The 19,269-nt window shown below is 67.0% G+C and overlaps 2 protein-coding genes across 2 annotated transcripts; both read left to right on the top strand.

Annotated features, from left to right (window-relative positions):
- Positions 1–2,884: 2,884 nt before the first annotated feature.
- Positions 2,885–10,151, top strand: TH (tyrosine hydroxylase). Its single transcript, XM_055583283.1, has 13 exons — positions 2,885–3,519; positions 4,730–4,933; positions 5,708–5,882; positions 6,139–6,227; positions 6,426–6,493; positions 6,764–6,814; positions 7,130–7,275; positions 7,428–7,563; positions 7,686–7,755; positions 8,139–8,195; positions 8,400–8,495; positions 8,756–8,889; positions 9,780–10,151. The coding sequence occupies exons 1-13, from the start codon at positions 3,430–3,432 to the stop codon at positions 9,937–9,939; spliced, it is 1,476 nt and encodes a 491-aa protein (XP_055439258.1). The 5' UTR covers positions 2,885–3,429; the 3' UTR covers positions 9,940–10,151.
- A 2,437-nt stretch (positions 10,152–12,588) lies between these two features.
- INS (insulin) lies at positions 12,589–13,382 on the top strand. Its single transcript, XM_055583281.1, has 2 exons — positions 12,589–12,775; positions 13,252–13,382. The coding sequence occupies exons 1-2, from the start codon at positions 12,589–12,591 to the stop codon at positions 13,380–13,382; spliced, it is 318 nt and encodes a 105-aa protein (XP_055439256.1).
- Positions 13,383–19,269: the final 5,887 nt, after the last annotated feature.

The following is a 19,269-nucleotide window of genomic DNA, read 5'->3' as shown; positions in this document are numbered from 1 at the left end:
TTCCTATGTGTGCGGAGAAGCGTGTTCTGGAGGTCACTGATGTCCGAGCCCACTGGTGGGATGCGGGTCTCCAATGCCACCGTGTTCCTGTCTGGGGGCATCCCTCATGCTTGGGCTGTGTGGTTCTGTTGCTCAGCCTGCCTGCTTGCTTTTGCGGTTAAGCCCACCTGCTCTCTTAAGTTACTATTGACTTACAGGTGTGTCCCGTAGCCTGTTCTTTATTTACTGTCCCCTAGCGGGATTAGCTGTTTAATTACTGGCTTTGTTCCTTTACTTCACCCCTGTCAGAAGGGTGGAGACCTGGCCTTGTACCACATCCCTGCGCCCCTCACCTCCACACCTGGCCTCTCTTCGCAACTCACCCCCAAGCCTGGCCTGCGGTGCTCGGCCCTCTCTCACCCCACAGACGTGTCCAGGCCGCAGGGCTCCCTCATGCCTGACCTCTCCTGGGGACCCCTGTCCAGCCTCACCCTCCTCTGGGGTGTCTGCCTGCCCAGCTTGGGTCCATTACATTTCTCCCCATGGGGCCTGAGCCCCCTTAGTCCCTGGGACAGACACCACTGAGTCCTTAAAAGAGCCGTATCTCAAGAGATGGGAAACCTAGGCTCAAGACTCACTGAGTGACCCAGAGAAATTGCTCACCTCAGTCTTCCTGTCTGCAGAATGGGCCTGTGAAGGCCCATCTGAAGGCAGACGCCGCAAGGAGACCCATGAGCAGGCAGGAGAGCAGGGTGCAGAAACGGGGAGAGGAGGTTGGCGGGGGCAGGCCTGAGGGACCCTGGGTCCCCTTAGCATCCGGGGTGGGGGAGGGTACCGCACACAGTGGGGGTCACAGCTAAAGGACAGGGGGCACCTCTGTGCTCTGGGGGACCCAGCATCAGGCCTGGGGGTGGGGGAGGGCAGGTGAATGGGAACAGCTTCCCAGGACGGGAGGGCGAATGGACACGTGGTCAGGTGTGGACTGGGGGCCAGAGGGCCCCACCTGGCTTCTGGAGTGTGTCCACCTGCCTGCTGCCAGGGGTCTCACTGGGGGTCGCCTGGCCCCAAGGCGGGCCCGGAAAGCTGGCTCCACACATCTTCCACGCAAACACTGGCTCAGGGCGGCAACGGGATTAGAAACAGTATTTGTATCAGCAGAGACATTTGCCGAAAGGTTACGTCCACACCCGGAGGCGAGGCCGTGCTCCTCCTGTGCAGCATCTGGCAGACATGTCACCTCCCGGCCCGCGTCCCCCGGTGAGCACACAAGTACCAAGGGGGGACACAGGAGAGTCCGCAGGCTTCTGGGGGAACAGGGAGCCTGTCCAGGGCTGTAGCCTGATGCTGGGCGTGGAGGCCGGGCCGCCCCAGAGACCACCGGGGACCTAGGCAGGGTGGCTCTGGCCTGGGGCAGTAGGGCGCCCACAGCCTCCACCTCGTCCCACTGGGGTCTCGGGCAGACCCTCTCAGCTGCACTAGGAGCACATCCCTGGGGAGCCGCCTCTAGACGGGCCTGGGGGCTGAGGCCACTCTGACAGGTTCTCCAGGAGCGCAGGGTCTGGGAGGTGAGACAGGTGGGGCCTGTGTGAGCGACGGGGACACGCTCATGGGCCAAGCAAGCAGGGCTCCTGCCTTTGGGGAGTGGCAGAGGCGGAGGAATAAGTCAGGAGAGCAGAGAAGGGGGAGCGGGTGCTCATGAGGGGCAAGAAAGTATGGGAACTGCAGACTGAAGCGTAGCTGAGCTGGCTTTGTGGGATGCATAGGAGTTCTCCAGGAGAAGAAACGGGTGAGGAACAGCATTTCAAACGGGGCGTCATGGAGCCCAAACTCTTCTGGAGCCGGAAACGGGGATTTTAGGGAGTGGGACCAATAGCGGGGAGGTGAGGAGAGTCACTCGGGCACTTCCAAAGGGCAATGGGGAGCCACAGAAGATTGCGGAGCAACAGTGTCATGGTCAGACCACTTTGGGGAAGCTCTAGGAGGCGAGGGGTGTGGCTGGCCACTGTGATGAAGAGTGGGTGCTTCCCTGGGGCCCGAGGGGTGCCAGGGAGGTGGATGGAGACCACTTGGTCACCAGCCAGGGGCGGGCCTGCGGGAGTGGAGAAGGGGAGTCCAGGGCAGCCGGCTCCTCTGTGTCCAGAACGTTACCCTGGGAAGCCAGACTTGAGAAAGTCCTCCTCCGGAGGCTGCCCTGTCGGGCAGGCCCCGCCTCCCCCAGGTGGCCCTCCCTTGCTCCCCACTGCCGCTTCCTGGAGGCCCTGGCACAGGCCATCCCTGCCGAACCCACAGGGCCCAGGGGCACGGGGAGACGCCCCCTCCAGGAGTTCTTTTTCAGAGAGAAGCAGCCTTCCCGAGGGGCCCCAGAGCCGCCCGTGGTTGGGGAGTGCTCACAGCAAGGGGGCCCTCCCGCCTGCCCAAAGCTGAGTCTGAACACGCCTGGGGACGGGCTAGGCTGCAGCGTAGACACCGCAGCTCTCGCGCCTGCCTGGCGCTGAGGTGCGTCCTAGCTGGTCCCCTGGCCTCTGGGGCGGGGGGTGGGGGTGGTCCCTCCAGAGGGGCCTCATGCCTGGAGCTCAGGAGACGCTGGACGGCAGCTGTCCCGGGAGCCTCGTGGTGCAGGGACTCCCCCGAGAAGGGCCAGAGGGGCTAGAGCATGCTGCTCATGGCTGGGGTGTCCCCGAAGTGGGGAGCCCCCCAGGAGAAGCAGTCAGAGGGCCTTAGGGAGACACTGGGGGGCCAAAGGTGGGCTGGGGGGCCGGGAGATGGCCGTGAAGGGGCAAGTGGGACAGTTATTAGAGACTGCATGGCCCTGCCTCCCTCACCCTCCTCCACACTGGAGGACAGGCCCTGCTGGAACATTCCGGGCCCTGCTGGGTGTGCCTGGGGGTCCGGGCACAGCGGGCTGGCGTGGGGGCAGATAATGCTCCTGCCAAGGGCACTGAACAGAAACAGACCTCAGGACCCCGCTGGGAAATGTGGTGGGGTGAAGGATCTTCCAGAAAAGCAAATTGCCTCCAGACAGCTGTGGTTTGAGCCTGCGTATCTGGACTGATGACCACCAAAGGTCAGGGTTCTGTATGCCGGACACCCTGGGGTGTCCGGAACACCACCTCCCCGTGAAGCCGCCTGTCACCCGCTTGGGGTAGGCTGAGGGGCCCGGCTGCACCCCGCCCTGCAGAACACGCCTGCTGGAGCCCAGATGATTCAGAGGTGGGCAGGCCACCCGCCCGGGGGCCTGTGAGAGTGGATGCAATTAGATTTAATGGGAAAGAGCCCTTTCTCGGCGGCTCCGCGCTCCGCGCCCACCCCGCCTCCCTCAGGCAGCAGCAGCAGGAGGGAGACGTGAAGGAGGTGCAGGTGGGGGACCCGGGGGGGCTTTGACGTCAGCCCAGCCTATAAAGGCAGCCGGGCAGAGGGCTGTGGAGACAGAGCCCGGACCTCGCCGGCACCATGCCTACCCCCAACGCCGCCTCGCCGCAGGCCAAGAGCTTCCGCAGGGCCGTCTCCGAGCTGGACGCCAAGCAGGCTGAGGCCATCATGGTAAGAGGGCAGGCTGGTGCCCATGGGCCGGAATGAACCCGAAGCCCAGGGGTGACCCCCAAAGTCTGCGGGTGGCCCCAGGCTCAGGGTCCACACGGACACCCCGGGCCAAGGCCTGGCATCCAGTCCTGGCTATGAACGCGTCCTGTGCTGAACCCAGGTGGTTGAATCTCTGTGGGGGTCCTGCCGGACCCAGTGTGTTTGTGACAGGGTCCCAGGCCTGGCAGAGGCTCATGGGTGGGGGCGGTGGGCTAACAGGGTGTAGCCCCCGTTCTGCTGAGATGAAGGGAGTCTGAGCTCAGGGGCCATTCCCACCCATGACCTGCCCGTCCGCCTGTCCACCCATCATTCACTCATCCATCTGCCACACGTTCTGTGTCCCACGTGGAATCTCCAGTCTTGAAATCCCCCTCCTGTCTCCAGCAACCCTGAGCCTCCGTGACCACCAGGAATGGCCCCCAAGGCACAGCCCACCCCACGGGAGCCCCGAATTCAAGGGAGCCTGTGCTGGGAAGACCCACTGGGCCAGCCTCCTCTCTGAGACTGCATGACTGGGGGCTTCCCGGGCTGGAGGAAGGGTCTCCAGTTCACTCTCAGGGATGGGCTGGGATGATCGGCTCGTTTACAGAGCTTTAATGAAAACGTGGGTGGGGTTCTGGAAATTTAATTTGCAGGCACTGTCTCAGGGGACCTGCTATGGGGTAGAGGGTTGTTCCCTCTTCTCGGGGTCTCAGCGAGGTGCCCCCCACCATGGAGGCCCCTGACTCTGTCCACACCCTGCCCGAGGTTGGCTGGGGGGAGGGCTCCCCCAGGCCCGGCCATGTTCCGAGACCCGAGGGCTCCAGGGCCTTCTTGGAAGTTCAGCCCCAAGTGGTGAGCCCAGAGGCGCTTCTGCATTCAGGGAATGATGAAGGCAGACACACCGACCCCGGGGGCTCGTGGTCTCAGGGACGGATGGCGGGTAAGGTGCTGTCAGGCCGGACTAGAGGTGGGGCCACGAGGAGGGGTCATCCCAGACCCCAGGACGCTGTGTCCTCTGGCCCCGGGGCAGCACCAGACGGCTCCCGACCCACCGCCTCCCGTCCCATGACCCGGTCAGGTGGGCGCAGAGGCTGCCCTCGCCCCCAGCCCCAGGCGGGGAGGTGCTGGAGCCAGCCCGGCGCTGTGGGCAGGCCGAGGGCGGGGGCAGCTGGCGCGCCTCTCCCCACAGTCCCCACGCTTCGTCGGGAGGCGGCAGAGCCTCATCCAGGATGCACGCAAGGAGCGGGAGAAGGCGGAGGCCGCAGCCTCATCCTCGGAGTCCGCGGAGTCGGGCAGCCTGGTGGAGAGGGACGGGAAGGCGGTGCTGACCCTGCTGTTCGCCCTGCGGCCCACCAAGCCCCCTGCGCTGACCCGGGCTATCAAGGTGTTTGAGGTGAGGGGTGCCGGGGGCCGTGGGGACCTCGAGGAGAGGGGCCCCTCCCGGCCTGGGGGGTCTCTGAGCCCGGCCCCCCGCCCACCCCGCGCCCACCACCTCACTCCGGGTGGGGGGCGGCGTGGGTCCTGAAGGAAGGGCCGGTCCCCACGCCCGCGGGAGGCCTGTCCCCGGCGGGGCGGGGCTGAGGCACAGCCGACGGCGTGAGCTGCTCTAGTCACAGCAGGCCGGGCGGGGGCCAGGGACTGGCTCCCCCCACAGGTGCCCGAAGACAGGACCGCAGAGCTGCTCAAGCTCCCTTGTGGCCGTGTGGCCCGAGGGCCTTGGAGACCGAGGCTCCCTGGTTGCTGGCGCCACCCACCTGTGGGGGAGGGGACCCTTCCTACCATCCCTCCCCCCCACCCTGCTTGGCGGGCACCAGAGCCCCCTGACCAGGCCGCGGCAGGGTCAGCGCCCACCCTCAGCTGCGGGGGTCTGGACAGGGCCTGGACGAGGCCAGCAGGGAGGGATGTCAGGCTGCCTGGGGGTGGCTGGCGGCAGACAGAGGCCCCGTCCAGAACGCTGAGTCTGGGGGCCCCTGAGACAAGCGCATTAGCCCGGTTTTCCAGGCGAGATCTGCCCGGGCAGTGGGCGTCGCCCGAGTCTGGGAGGTAGTCTGTGTGTTCCTGGCCGCTGGGGTTCCGGGCGGGGCAGGGCTGCAACACGCGCCCCCTCCTCCGTCTCCATCTGTCCATCTGTCTCTGTCTGTCCCTCTCTCACCCCCTCGCCCCCAAGACATTCGAAGCCCACCTCCACCACCTGGAGACCCGACCGGCCCAGCCGCCGCGGGCGGGGAGCCCGCCCCTGGAGTGCTTCGTGCGCTGTGAGGTGCCCGGCCCAGTGGTGCCCGCCCTGCTGAGTGCCCTGCGCCGCGTGGCAGAAGACGTGCGCGCCGCCGGGGAGAGCAAGGGTGAGGCGGCCCTCGGCCCCCCAGTAGGGCCGCGTGCCCCAGAGATGGGAAACCGCAGGGACCGGGGCATGGCCGGGGGTCCCTCCCTGCTGGCCTGGGTCGGCGGCCTCCTGCTCAGCTGTCTGGGCCTGGGTCACATCCAGTCCCCACCCCCATAGATGGAGCGGGAGGCTGCGGCCAGGGATCCCCTCCCTGTGTGCCCAGCACTCACTCCTGTCTTTCCACCTCCCACCGCCTCCCCCTGCAACCCCCGAAGTCCTCTGGTTCCCGAGGAAAGTGTCCGAGCTGGACACGTGCCACCACCTCGTCACCAAGTTTGACCCCGACCTGGACCTGGATCACCCGGTGAGCCGGCGTCCAGGGATGGGCGGTGGGCGTGGGCCTGGCTGAGGAGGGCGTGTCTGTGGGCCGCCCCGCCCCCGCGAGGCCTGGCTGGGTGCAGCCCCCCACCCCCACCCCCCAGCCGGTGCCTGCGGGGGTCACCAGCTGCGCCTGGGCGGGGCGCGGCGGGGCGGCCCCCGACGGCGTCCACTGTGCCGCCAGGGCTTCTCCGACCAGGCTTACCGCCAGCGCAGGAAGCTGATCGCCGAGATCGCCTTCCAGTACAAGCAGTAAGGACCCTCCTTGGGTGTGACCTCTGGGACCCACACCCCATCCTCGGGCCTCCCACTAGACCCCCTCGGGAAGGGGCGGGATGTCCTGGTCATGAACACCGTCGCCTCTGCTGCCACCGTGGTCGCAGCGGGGGAACCTCGGCCCAGAGAGATTAAGCAGCGTGCCTCAGCCACACGGCCGGCGGGGCGCTCAGCCTGGGCCCCTCCTGTCCACTCCCCACACGTCCTCCCCGAAGGGGCCTGGACTGACCGCAGACCCCTCCCCAGAGGCGACCCCATTCCCCACGTGGAGTACACAGCTGAGGAGACAGCCACCTGGTGAGACCCCGTGGCAGAGGCGGGGCAGGGTGGGGACAAGGGTTCAGGGCAAGACCCACAGAATCCCCGTCGGAGGCAGTGGCGTCCAGGAGGACAGACTAAGTCTGAGTGGAGGAGGGACTTCCCAGGACCCCCCACAGCTCCCCCCAAACCCCCCAAACCCGCACCAAGTGGCCGGCTTCATGGGCCAGTGAGAGGCCTGCAGCGTGAGGCTGCCGGGGCCTGCAGGGCGCAAAGCAGAGCCCACGGGGTGGGGGCGCTGCTGGACACAGGGAGGGTCGGGAGCAGGCGCCGGCCTGAGCCCCTGGCCCGCAGGAAGGAGGTCTACTCCACGCTGCGGGGCCTGTACCCCACCCACGCCTGCCGCGAGCACCTGGAGGCCTTCGAGCTGCTGGAGCGCTTCTGCGGGTACCGCGAAGACCGAATCCCGCAGCTGGAGGATGTCTCCCGCTTCCTGAAGGGTGCGGTGCCCGCGCGGGGGCCCCCGGGGGCGGGCAGCCCGCGCCTGGCCACGCCCTCCGCCCCACCCCACCCCCGCCCCGCGCCCGGCTACGCCCCCCGCCGCCCCCTCCCCGCTACCCCGCGCCCTGACCGCCCGCCCCCGCCCCAGCAGAGAGGACCGGCTTCCAGCTGCGGCCGGTGGCCGGCCTGCTGTCCGCGCGGGACTTCCTGGCCAGCCTGGCTTTTCGCGTGTTCCAGTGCACCCAGTACATCCGCCACGCCTCCTCGCCCATGCACTCCCCCGAGCCGTGAGTGACCAGCCCTCACCCCCGGGCCTGCGGAGGAGGACGGGAGGGCGAGTCTGGGGTTGGGGGGACAGGCTGCCCGCCCTGGGGGCCCCAGCCCCACCCACTCTCCGCCCCCAACACAGGGACTGCTGCCACGAGCTGCTGGGGCACGTGCCCATGCTCGCCGACCGGACCTTCGCGCAGTTTTCCCAGGTGTGTCCTGGGGCCTCGGGAGCCCGGTCACCTGCGGGGCTGGCTACCAATGGGCACCCCCCGCCAACCCTCCCGGGGCTACACAGTGCCCACCTGGGCCGTGAGACTTCAGGGGGCGTGCGTTGTCCTGGAATAGAGGGCTGGTGGCGCAGGGAGACCACCTCAGCACAGTGTCCAGGAAGAGCCCTCCCCGGGAGCCCGCAGTCCCAGGGCCCAGGCTGGGTCTTATGCTGCCACCTGCTGGATCTCCCAGGAACGCCAGGGAGTGGTCCCCCGGGCCCCCCGCGGATCCCAGGAGGCTCTCTCACCTTAGCAGCTTCCAGGAGACCCAGGGCGGGGGAAGCACAGACACCCCCAGCACCCTCACCGCTCCCCCTCCACAGGACATCGGGCTCGCATCCTTGGGAGTGTCGGATGAGGAAATTGAGAAGCTGTCCACGGTGGGTTGGGTCCGCTGCAGGGCCCTGCGCTCAGGCCGGGCCCTCTTGTGCAGACTGAGGTCTCCGCTTCTCGCGCCATGACCACCCCCCCACCGCCCCGGAGCTTGGCTCAGCTCTGCCTGGGGAGGGGGGGGGGCGCGGTGCTGGGGCCTTGGTGAGCAGGTCAGCTGTGCTGACCGCAGCGTCTCCCGCCGACCCCATCAGCTGTACTGGTTCACCGTGGAGTTTGGGCTGTGCAAACAGAATGGAGAAGTGAAGGCCTACGGAGCGGGGCTGCTGTCCTCCTACGGGGAGCTCCTGGTGAGAGCCCCCCCCTAGGGAGGGGCTGGGCCAGGTCCTGGCAGACAGGGCCATCTTGGCCATCCTCCTGGACTCAGGCCACCCGGGAGGCTGAGCAGGGGGCTGGCCTACTGGGGGACGGAAGAAGCAGCCCCTACCCCTTCCCATGCGCACCGTCCCCAGGCCTCGGGAGGACCCCCAAGGGGCGGGCGGGTGTGAGTCCGGCCCTGGGGCTCCAGTCGCCTCGGGTCCTGAGAGCCCGGCCCCCCGCCTCCCGCCAGCACTCCCTTTCTGAGGAGCCCGAGATCCGGGCCTTCGACCCTGATGCAGCGGCCGTGCAGCCCTACCAGGACCAGACCTACCAGCCCGTCTACTTTGTGTCTGAGAGCTTCAGCGATGCCAAGGACAAGCTCAGGTGGGCCGGGGCTCCCGGGCCGAGACACCACCCCCCAACACTGCACCTCCAAACTGGGCAAACCAGTCAGCAGGCCGGGCCTGCGGACCCATTTCACAGGGGAGAAAACTGGGCTTATCTCAGTTACAGCACCCCTCCCGCTGCGAGACCCCCTATAAGTCTGGGGAGGGGAGACCCGCAGGGTTGGTGGCCAGGCCAAGGCCAGACTTTCAGAAGGTGAAGTTTGACTCCGTAAGACAGATGTGTCTGACTTTGTAAGATGGGTCCTTCCTGGCCTCCTGCCCCCTGAGCACCTGGGGCTGTGGTGGGGGGGACAGAGGGGAAGTGCTGCTGGGATGGCTGAGGCCCAGGTGGGGAGCCTGACGGGCAGGGAGTTTCCTGGGCTGGGGGCGCAGTGACCAGCATTCCCCAGGGGAGGGGGGCAAAGCCCGACACACCCCACCCGATCACCCTCAGGAGGGGCCTCTCTCCAGCCAGACTCCCGTTGTCACAAGGATCTATTGAGCATGAAGTAAAGGAGGTGTGGCTCTCACACGCTTATGGACAGGGACGTAATAGACTCTCCAGAGCGCATGTCTGGAAGCCTTCCTGGAGGAGGAGGCCTGGCTGTGTCTCTCTTGGGAAGGAGCAGGGTGGGATGGAGTGCCTGGTAGAGGTTCACTTGGAAAAGGCCTGTTCTCCCCACCATAAATAGCCCCCAGCCCTCGCAGGAGGTCTTGGTCCCCAGACTTGTCTGGGTGGCTGGACAGAACGAGCTTTGGGGGGCCCAAGTGGCTCAGAAAAGTCCTGGGGTCTCTGAACCTGCTGTGATGGAGGAGACGGGCCCTCGCCCTCCGGCCCCGCCCCACTGGTGACTGAGGATCCCTGCCGGCTGCCCCTCCGCCCCACAGGAGCTACGCCTCCCGCATCCAGCGCCCCTTCTCTGTGAAGTTTGACCCGTACACACTGGCCATCGACGTGCTGGACAGTCCCCACGCCATCCGGCGTGCCCTGGACGGCGTCCAGGATGAGATGCAGGCCCTGGCCCACGCTCTGAACGCCATCAGCTAGACGCGGGGTGCCACCTGCGGGCCCCAGTGGGCCGGCCTGGGGCTCCCGGCCTGCCCCCGCCTGCCCAGGCCCTGCCCACATGAGGGGCTGGTTCACAGGGCACCCCAAGAGCCCTCAGAGAACCCCCTGCCAGAGGGCACCTGCCCAGCGCTTGCCAGCTGCGTGTTGGCGTCCTTGTCCTGCCTGCTCCCCCTGTGCTGTGCTGCCCGCTTGCAACCTCAATAAAAGAGAGACTCATCCCTGAGTGCCTGCCTGGGGTCTGTGTCCGTGCCACGGGCTCAGCGCACAGCCCTGGGCCCCCCACACACTGCCCCAGCCCCACTCAGAAGCTCCCCCGCTGCCCGCCTCCTCCAGGCAGCCCAGGGTCACCTGCTCATCCAGAGGACCCGCGGAGGGCTGCGGGAGTCGGGCTGAGCTGTCCTGTCTCCATGGGGTGACAGCCTGGAGGTGGGGGCTGGTCTGGGTTCCAGGGGCAGGGCTCACAGCTCTGGTCTCCAAGCTAGAGCTGCAGGCTGGGCCCTCTAATCCTCGTACCCCACCCCCCCCCCAAAGCGGGACCTGGGAATGGCCCCCACAAAGGACGTGCCAGCAGGGAGCTCCACTGGGCTGGCTCCGGGGGACCTCTCCGGGCCTTAGTCACCCAGCAAAAGGCGGGCGGGTGCTGGATTCTGAGCTCTGTTCACTTGCCGGGCCTGGACACGGCCTCCAGCTAGAACCTCCAGCTTTTCCTCCAGGACTGGCCCTTGGAGCCAGCAGCCTGGGGCTTCCCGGGAGGCGGTTGGCTCCTTACTTTTCCTGCACAAGGCAGACACCAGCCTGTCTTCCAAGGCCTCTTACTCCCTCTGGTCCCCCTGCCATTGCCCCCACCCACTGCCAGGACCCTGGCTCAAAGCTCTGGGGATGTTAATCCCAGGAACTCCCGCGTTACCTTCCAGGCAATGCCCTCCCCTCTCATCCTCCCCGGGAGTCTGTCCTTCCAGCCGCGCCTCAAGTACCTGGTTTGTGACCAGCCCTTCTGTAGTCCTGTCCCACAGCCTGTGCAGCCCCCAGTGGGGTCACTCCTGGGGTGACGTGCCCCACTGAGACCCCGGGGGAAGGGCTGATGGCTGGCTCCCCTCCCTCCTGCCCCGCTGGGCCCTGGGCTTTGCCCTCCCCCTGGGTCTTCCCACATCCAGCCTCTGCCTGGCACACCCCTTTCGAAGAGGCCGCGGGATCTCGCCTGGCTGCAGGGGGGCTTCCAGACACTGTGATGTCCTGGGAAGGCAGGGCCCAGCCCCTTCCTTGGAGTCGGGGAGCCAACAGGGTCCAGGCCTCCTCCAGGGGCCGTCGGGGGGGGGTGGGGGCACCGCAGGGGAGTAGCCCAAATGACAGACAAGGGACGTGATGGGGTTGTGGGCTCGTCAGACGGGCTCAGCCCTGGGGGCGTCCCTGGTGGCTCAGTGGTAAAGACTGCCAGCGCAGGAGACACAAGTTCGATCCCCGGCCTGGGAAGATCCTGTACTCCTCGGAGCAGCTAAGCCCATGCACCACAGCTACTGAGTCAGTGCCCTGGGGAGCAGGCCCGCCTCTCCAACTGGAGACGCGAAGACCCAGGATGGCCAAACACTAAATAAGTAAATAAAGTTATACGTATCAAAAAGAAAGGGTCCAGCTGGGAAGAGATGGGCAGGGGCTCCAGGGAGAGGGGCGGGGCCTATAAGGCAGCTGGGCGGGCGGGTGGGGGCCCCTGCGGCCGAATCGGGGCCAGCCTGAGGGGCCTCACGGCCATGGGTCCCTGAGTTCAGTCCCTCAGTGTCCCCTGGGAAGCCGGGGACACTGTGGCTGGGGTGGGCGCATGGGGCTGGGACAGCGGCCAAGGAGACACACACCTGCTGCCCACCCCACGGCCTGGACCATCACCGGGGCTCGGGGGCAGCCCAGGGACACAGCAGGGGTCCCCCTTTCGCCCCACTGCCTGGACTAACGTGGACGATGGGCCCAGGCAGGGCCGGGCGGAGGACTTCACCCCCAGCGGTGCGAGGGGACAGCTTGGCGTGGATCGGGCCCCTCATTAAGACTCTAATGACCCCACGGCCCCGAGAGGTGCTGACGGCCAAGGAGAGGTTCCCGCAGCCCCGGCAGCAGGGAAATGATCCGGAAACTGCAGCCTCAGCCCCCGGGCCATCTGCCGCGCTCCTGGAGGCCCTGATGACGGGCCAGGTGGCAGGCTCAGGGGCTATAAAGCCGGCAGGCCGCGGCAGCCCCCCGCCCTCAGGACCGGCTGCATTCGAGGCTGCCAGCAAGCAGGTCCGTCTGTGGGCTCTGCATCCGCCTGGGTCCGGGGCTGCCCCGCTGGGGCTCAGGGCGTCGGGGCCCAGGTCCCCTGAGAGGCAGGAGGATGTGCGCTCTCTCGGAGCACCCGGTGGGGGGGCCCTGGCTGAGGGCGCTGGGCTGGGGGCCCTGGTTGAAGGTGCTGGGTCTGGGGGGCTCTGGTTGAGGGGCTGGGTTGGGGGCCCTGGTTGAGGGTGCTGGACTGGGGGCCCTGGTTGAAGGTGCTGGGCTGGGGGCCCTGGTTGAGGGTGCTGGGCTGGGGGACGGCCCTGACTGAGGGTCCTGGGCACCCCTCCCTGGCTCAGCCCCCGCTGTCGCCCAGGTCCTCGCAGCCCCGCCATGGCCCTGTGGACACGCCTGGTCCCCCTGCTGGCCCTGCTGGCGCTCTGGGCCCCCGCCCCGGCCCGTGCCTTCGTCAACCAGCACCTGTGTGGCTCCCACCTGGTGGAGGCGCTGTACCTGGTGTGCGGAGAGCGCGGCTTCTTCTACACACCCAAGGCCCGCCGGGAGGTGGAGGGCCCCCAGGGTGAGCCCCCGCTGCCCCCGCTCCCCCTGGTCCCCCTGGCCCCCACCCTGGCCTCCCGCTGGCGCCTGGCGGAAAATCAGGAGAGATTTTTAAAAAGGAAAACCATGTCCTGTTGTTCACATCCTGGAAGTGACCAGCTCCCTGGGGGCTAAGCCAGGACGACCCCCAAGGGGGCCTCACCCCCTCCACCCTGCCTTCTCACCCGGGCCCCCTTGCCTCCTCCCATGAGGGCAGCTCTGGGGGGTATCGGATGATGTAAGGCCAATCCAGGGGCCGAGGGTCTTGGTGGGCAGCCCTTGGTGGTGATGGGGGGATGCCCATGGGAGACGCCCCGTCACCTGGAGAGAGGGTCCCTTCCCGGGTGGGCTGGCGGGAGCTGGTGGGGGGAGGGGGCAAAGGGCGCCTGGGCAGGGTCCCGCTCCAAGGCCGGGCAGGGCGGGCAGGGGGGTGTCTGCTGCCTGACCGTCTACCCGCAGTGGGGGCGCTGGAGCTGGCCGGAGGCCCGGGCGCGGGCGGCCTGGAGGGGCCCCCGCAGAAGCGCGGCATCGTGGAGCAGTGCTGTGCCAGCGTGTGCTCTCTCTACCAGCTGGAGAACTACTGTAACTAGGCCTGCCCCTGATGCCAATAAACCCTCGACTAGCCTGCTGCCGTCGTCTGTGTGGCCTGGGGTCCTGGGTGCCCGTAGGGAGGGCGCGAGGAGGGCGGTGCCCCGGCCCGAGACCCCTTTCTGTTCTCACTGCGTCAGCTTTTCTGAGCTGTCTCCACACGTGCTGGGTGCACGAGGTGGGGCCCTCCAAGGTGGCGCGCTCCCGTCTTCAGGGGTCCTGCTCGCAAGTTGGGCTCCACGGGGCACCTGCCCAGGCCACCACCAGTCACGCCTAAGAGCCTGGGGCTGCCCGGGTCGGCCATGGCTCCGGAGGTCAGCGGGTGACCTGGCTGTACCAAGGTCTGGCCAGCCTGCCAGCCACCCAGGCCAAACCAATCTCCTCCTCTCCTGAAGGCACCACCCGGGCCGGGGCTTGGGGTGGCTGGGCCTTGGGCTGGGCACCTGGGCTCCCGTGGCTGCAGACCACTCAGAGGCCAGTCTGGTGCCCGGCTGGCAGGGCAGTCCTCCATGTACCCCGAAGGCTCTCACCCTGTCACCCCCTCCCTGGGGCTGCATCAACACCCCCCAGGGCCTCCAGAAGGCCCCGCCCCTTGGGGAAGGCAAGGGTTGTGCAGGCAGGTGGCGGGCCGGACACTGGACCCGGAAGAGGAGGGGGCGGGGGGCTGGGATGATCAGTGATCTGCCCGTGGGCTCACACGGGCGGCCCTGTGCGTGCAGGTCGGGCAGGGGTGCCCCGCAGGAGCTGAGGTATGTGGGTGCCTGGAGCGGCCTGGCAGGGGGCAGCTGGGGCTAGGAAGTGGGCTAGTCATCGCCGGGCTGCCCTCAAGGCCCTGCCAGCTGGTGAGACCCTGGGGACCACCTGGACACTCCCCCTCCCCCTCAGGTGCCAACAGACTGTAGAGAGAGGGCAAGGAGGCCTTTGGGGTCTCGGGGTGCGTGGGGCCATCCCAGTATGCCCTGGTGCAGGATGCCCTGGGTGACGCAGGCTGGGGGGCTCGGGGGAAGGCTGTACAGGGGCAAGGCTGTGGGTCACGGTCCCCCGCAGGGGCCTGTCTCCCTGCCGCCTCCTGAGACCCGTTCCAGCCCTGAGACCAGGGACCACCACCCGAGTCTCTTCCACCAGCCCCTGGGCCTGGGTGATATGGTTTTGAGCAGGAGGGCTGGAGGCCCTCTGCACCCCTGGTGTGGACGAGGTCACAGAGGGAGGGAAAAGCAGCTGCCATGGCCGCCTGGGCCCCTGGGGCCAGGACAAGGTCAGACTGGGTCTCCTGCACAGCGCCCCTTGACCGCTGAACCCCATATGCCCCTGCTTCCCGGAGCCCGCACGCCCCCCACGGCAGCCCGGCCCACGGACCTTGGCTCTGCCACCCACCCAGGCCCCGGCTCCGCCCCTTCTGGGAACTGGAGGCCCGTCCTGGGCTGCCCTTGGGACCTGGGCTTCACTGGCCCGCGGGGCTGACGGTGGCTGCCCGCCGTGTCCAGCCCTGCATGTCACCCTGGTGTGGCCGTGGGGGTCCAAGGGCCGAGTGTGGCCCCCCGCACACACCCGGTTCACTCCCCCGTGTGTCTGTTCCGCGTTGCACTGTCCACGCGCGGCAGGGGTGGGGCTGCTGCTCCTGTGCTCCTAGTGGGGACCCCGAGGCTGGGGTCAAGCCCCCGGTGTCCACCCACTAAGGACGTTTGCTGGTGTGGCTGCCTCCAGGCTGGACCCCAGATTGTGTCTGCGCCTGGCACAAGTGAGCTGGCACCTACGCCCGGCCGTGTTTGCCTTCTCTGGGTGGCAGCAAATATTTACTGTCCTTGCTACTCTCCAGTGGATGCGAGGATGCCGGGGTGGGCCCCTGCCCTTGAGGGTCCCAGTGCCTACTGGGGGCCAGGCCGGAAACAGGGAGAAAGACCAGGAAACAGTGGCTTGAGGTCCTCCAGAAGGCCCCGTGCAGAGCCCAGGCTGAGCCCCCAGCAGAGTCTGTGTCCAGCTAGACTGGGAGTCCTCACCTTGGAGCCCCCTTGACCCTGGGAGGGTGGGCCCTTATCTCCGCCAGGCGGGCCGTCAGAGCGGTAATTTGCAGGTAGAACCAGCAGAGGGCACCAAAGGCTCACTTTTGCTGCACTTCCTTTGTGCTGGGTGGCAAGTCCCAGCAGCGTCCCCTCTGCAGGGGTCTGTTGTCCCCGCTACCTACATTACCAATGGCAGGCATGCAGGGGCTGTGCGGGATGCCAGCAGGCTGGCTCCCGGGGGCTCTGGAGGCCGCAAGGCTTAGGAAGGAGAGATGGTGCCCAAAGCCTCACCCCACCTAGTCAAGCCACCCTTCTAGAGCCCAGGCTCCCTGGGGGAGCAGCTGGACAAGATGCCGGGTCCCCACCATTCTGGACCACGTCTCCAGGATAGTCTGACCCTCTGGCTGCAGAATCAGACCTGGGCCGGGAGGCCGTGGGGGTGAACTCCCTCCCCCTCTGCCCTCTTCTTCATGGCTGAACAAACCCAGCCTCTGCTGAGGGTCTCCCGGGCCTGGGGGGAGTTGAGGCTGGGGGCAACGGGGTGGTTGTCGCTGTCAAAGCACCCCTTGCTCTGCTCATAGTCACCTCGGCCCCTGGAGCCAGAGGCTCATGCGAGATGGGGGCTTTGAGGACAGGAACCGGGGCCCACGAGGCCGCGGGCGGGGGTCCACTTGGGTCAGGGTTCTTTCTCGTGTCCAGGTCCATCTTCTGCCCAGTGCTGGGAGCAGAGAGGCCAGTTCCAGAGAGGATGTTGGGGGCAGGGGGTGGCCAGGGGTCCAGGAGCTGTGGAGGGAGCCAACAAGCAGTGGGGGGTGGGCGCCCGCCCGCCCCTCCCTCGGTGCTGGTTTCTGGCTTCGGAGCAGGGCGGCGAGGCAGAGGCTCCTCCCCACTGCCCCCTCCCCAGCCAAGCGCTGGCCCCCACCCCTCAGGTCCTCAGCTCACTTCCCCCCGGGCGGTCCCCCGGCCCCTCCCCACAGAGGCTCAAATGTCCCACTCTCTGCCATCTGCTGCTGTCCAGTATCTGACCCTGGCAGCCCACGGAGGGGCCCCCGATGCGGCCCCCAGAACCTGGGCCTGGGATTCTCACCACACAGTACCCACCCTCCAAGGCGCAAGGCTGAGATATGGGATCCTGGGGCCACCCCTGGGCCCTCAGGGTGGGGTGGAGGTGGGTGCGGCCTCCGAGGCCCCCCTCACCCAGAGATGCTCAGACCCTGGGTTGTCTGCTCCTAGTGGAGCCCGGATCTGTGCTTTGCCAGAGGTGAAGATGGGCCTCCAGGACCCCAGCCTGGGGGTCCAGAGCGCACGAGCCCCGGGCGGGCCCACCCTTCACAACCCACGTGGCCAAGGCTGCTGAGCCATCGGAACCTCGTGGTGGTGGGAGGGGCGCGTTCCGCCCGCCTCACTCTGACCCCCTTCCCGGCCCATCTGTGTTTTTAGAAAACAGAGCTGGCACCCCCAGGCGGCCCTGCAACCCAGGGCTGTTCACACCACGTCTCAAAGCGCACGGCTTTCTTCAAAGTCCGGCCTCACTTCAGAGCTTGACCCCGTTCCAGCCCGGCCTCCCCCGGAGCACCCTGCCTGCCCCCCACACCCGAGGCCCACTTGCCCGGGACCTTGGAAGTCCCCTTCCCATTCTGGGTCTCAGGTTCTGAGCTGGGGTCAGGCTCGAGAGGAGGCTCGGTGGGGAGCCAGAATAGGGCAGGGAGGAGGGGAACATGGGGGGCCCAGCTGAACCTGAGGCCCTGAATCCATGGCCCAGGCCTCCCTGGCCTCCCCACCCTCTGTGGTCCTCTGTGGTCTCCTCAGCCTTCTCTGGTCCCCTTCAGCCCTCCATGGTCTCCCTGGCCTTCTCTGGTCCCCTTCAGCCCTCCGTGGTCTCCTCAGCCTTCTCCGGTTCCCCACAGCCCTCTGTGGTCTCCCTGGCCTTCTCTGGTCCCCTTCAGCCCTCCGTGGTCTCCCTGGCCTTCTCTGGTCCTCTATAGTCCTCCGTGGTCTCCTTAGCCTTCTCTGGTCCCCTTCAGCCCTCCATGGTCTCCCTGGCCTTCTCTGGTCCCCTTCAGCCCTCCGTGGTCTCCTCAGCCTTCTCCGGTTCCCCACAGCCCTCTGTGGTCTCCCTGGCCTTCTCTGGTCCCCTTCAGCCCTCCGTGGTCTCCCTGGCCTTCTCTGGTCCTCTATAGTCCTCCGTGGTCTCCTCAGCCTTCTCTGGTCCCCACAGCCCTCCATGGTCTCCCTGGCCTTCTCTGGTCCCCTTCAGCCCTCCGTGGTCTCCTCAGCCTTCTCCGGTTCCCCACAGCCCTCTGTGGTCTCCCTGGCCTTCTCTGGTCCCCTTCAGCCCTCCGTGGTCTCCCTGGCCTTCTCTGGTCCTCTATAGTCCTCCGTGGTCTCCTTAGCCTTCTCTGGTCCCCACAGCCCTCCATGGTCTCCTCAGCCTTCTCTGGTCCCCCACAGCCCTCTGTGGTCTCCTCAGCCTTCTCTGGTCCCCACAGCCCTCCATGGTCTTCTCAGCCTTCTCTGGTCCCCTTCAGCCCTCCGTGGTCTCCCTGGCCTTTTTCATCCTCTGTAGCACCACCTGCCATCTCGCAGCTCAGCCTGCCCAAGGAAGGCTTCCAGTGTCAGGGAGAGGGAGAGGGTAGAAGGTGGGCTTCCTCCTTGAGGCCTAGATGATGGGTCTGTTTTTGGCTGCCTGTTGGGGGTGCTTCCTGGACCCATGTTCTGCTTTGGGGACAGAGAAGCAGAGAGGCCAGGCTCCAGGTGGTGGAAGAGCTAGTAGAGTGAGAGAAGAGAGGAAGGTCTAGCGGGCCGCCCTCCAGCAGCACAGATCAGAGGAGGCAGAACAGAAAGGCTGGGAGGCTTCCTGAAGGAGGTGTCCCGTGTCCCCAGGCAGGTGCCTTGACCTTAAGATGGAGTCCACACTCGGCTCTCACTGCCGCGGGTGCAGACCAAACCTAGGGATCACTGTGGGCAAATACAGCTGGTCCCGCCCTCCCTGGAGCCAACTGGGAGCTGTGTTCATGCAGAGATACCATCCTCCAGGTCTGGGCACAAAGATGGCCAGGTAGAGGCCTGGAGGACACAGTGGGCCAAGTCCTGCGGGTGCCCCAGCTCCCCAGAAGCCCTCACTGTGCTGGGGCCAGCAGGAGGGTCCACTCCAGGCCACTGCAGGGCTGAAGGGTGAGAGCTGGTCGGCAAGGCAGGCTGGGCTTAAGTCCTTGCTCTGACTGTGTGGTTTTGGCAAAGTTACTCATCATTTCTGAGCCTTGGTTTCCTCATCCATCAAAAGGGAACCCACAGAGATTCTCCCATATGGTGGCTGAGGGTGCAGCAGGGCGACACGTGTGAGTGAGGGGCCCCCAGGCCTGTTGCCCTGGTGACAGCGGGTCCTCTGAATTGCGTCCTCGGCTCCTGCCCAGTGGGACAGGCTGTGGCCTCAGACGTCCTCCGCAGCCCAGCATGTGCCGTGTTGCTGCCTGTGGGCCAGGCATGTGGGCAAGGCAGGCCCAGGGCGGGCGGCCTGCGCAGGGCGCGTCCTGCGGCTCTGGACTCTGCATCTCCAGCAGGTTTCTCCCCCTCTCAGGGCCTCAGGGCTCCGCAGGCCCGCTGCTCCTCTAGGCAGCGGAGGCAAGAGGCAGCTGACGCACTTTCCACAGCAAAGGAGCAGGCCCCAGGGCCCCCAGGGTGCCCCGTGGGTGCGGCTGCCAGGCGGACCAGCCCCCCAAGGGAAGAGGCCCAGGGCTCGGGGGCCTGCGGGGCCCACATGTCTTGAAATGAGGTGGAGGGCTGGTTGGGGGAAGGAGCGTGCATCCCAGGGGGCCTGGGGGCTCCTGTGTGCCCGGGGGCCAGGGCCAGACTCCCTCCCCCCAAACTCCAGAGCCCTCTCAGGTGGCAG

This window comes from Bubalus kerabau, chromosome 5, assembly GCF_029407905.1.
Source record: "Bubalus kerabau isolate K-KA32 ecotype Philippines breed swamp buffalo chromosome 5, PCC_UOA_SB_1v2, whole genome shotgun sequence".
In the NCBI taxonomy this organism is placed as follows: Eukaryota; Metazoa; Chordata; class Mammalia; order Artiodactyla; family Bovidae; genus Bubalus; species Bubalus kerabau.
This window is presented reverse-complemented; position numbering and strand designations above follow the sequence as displayed.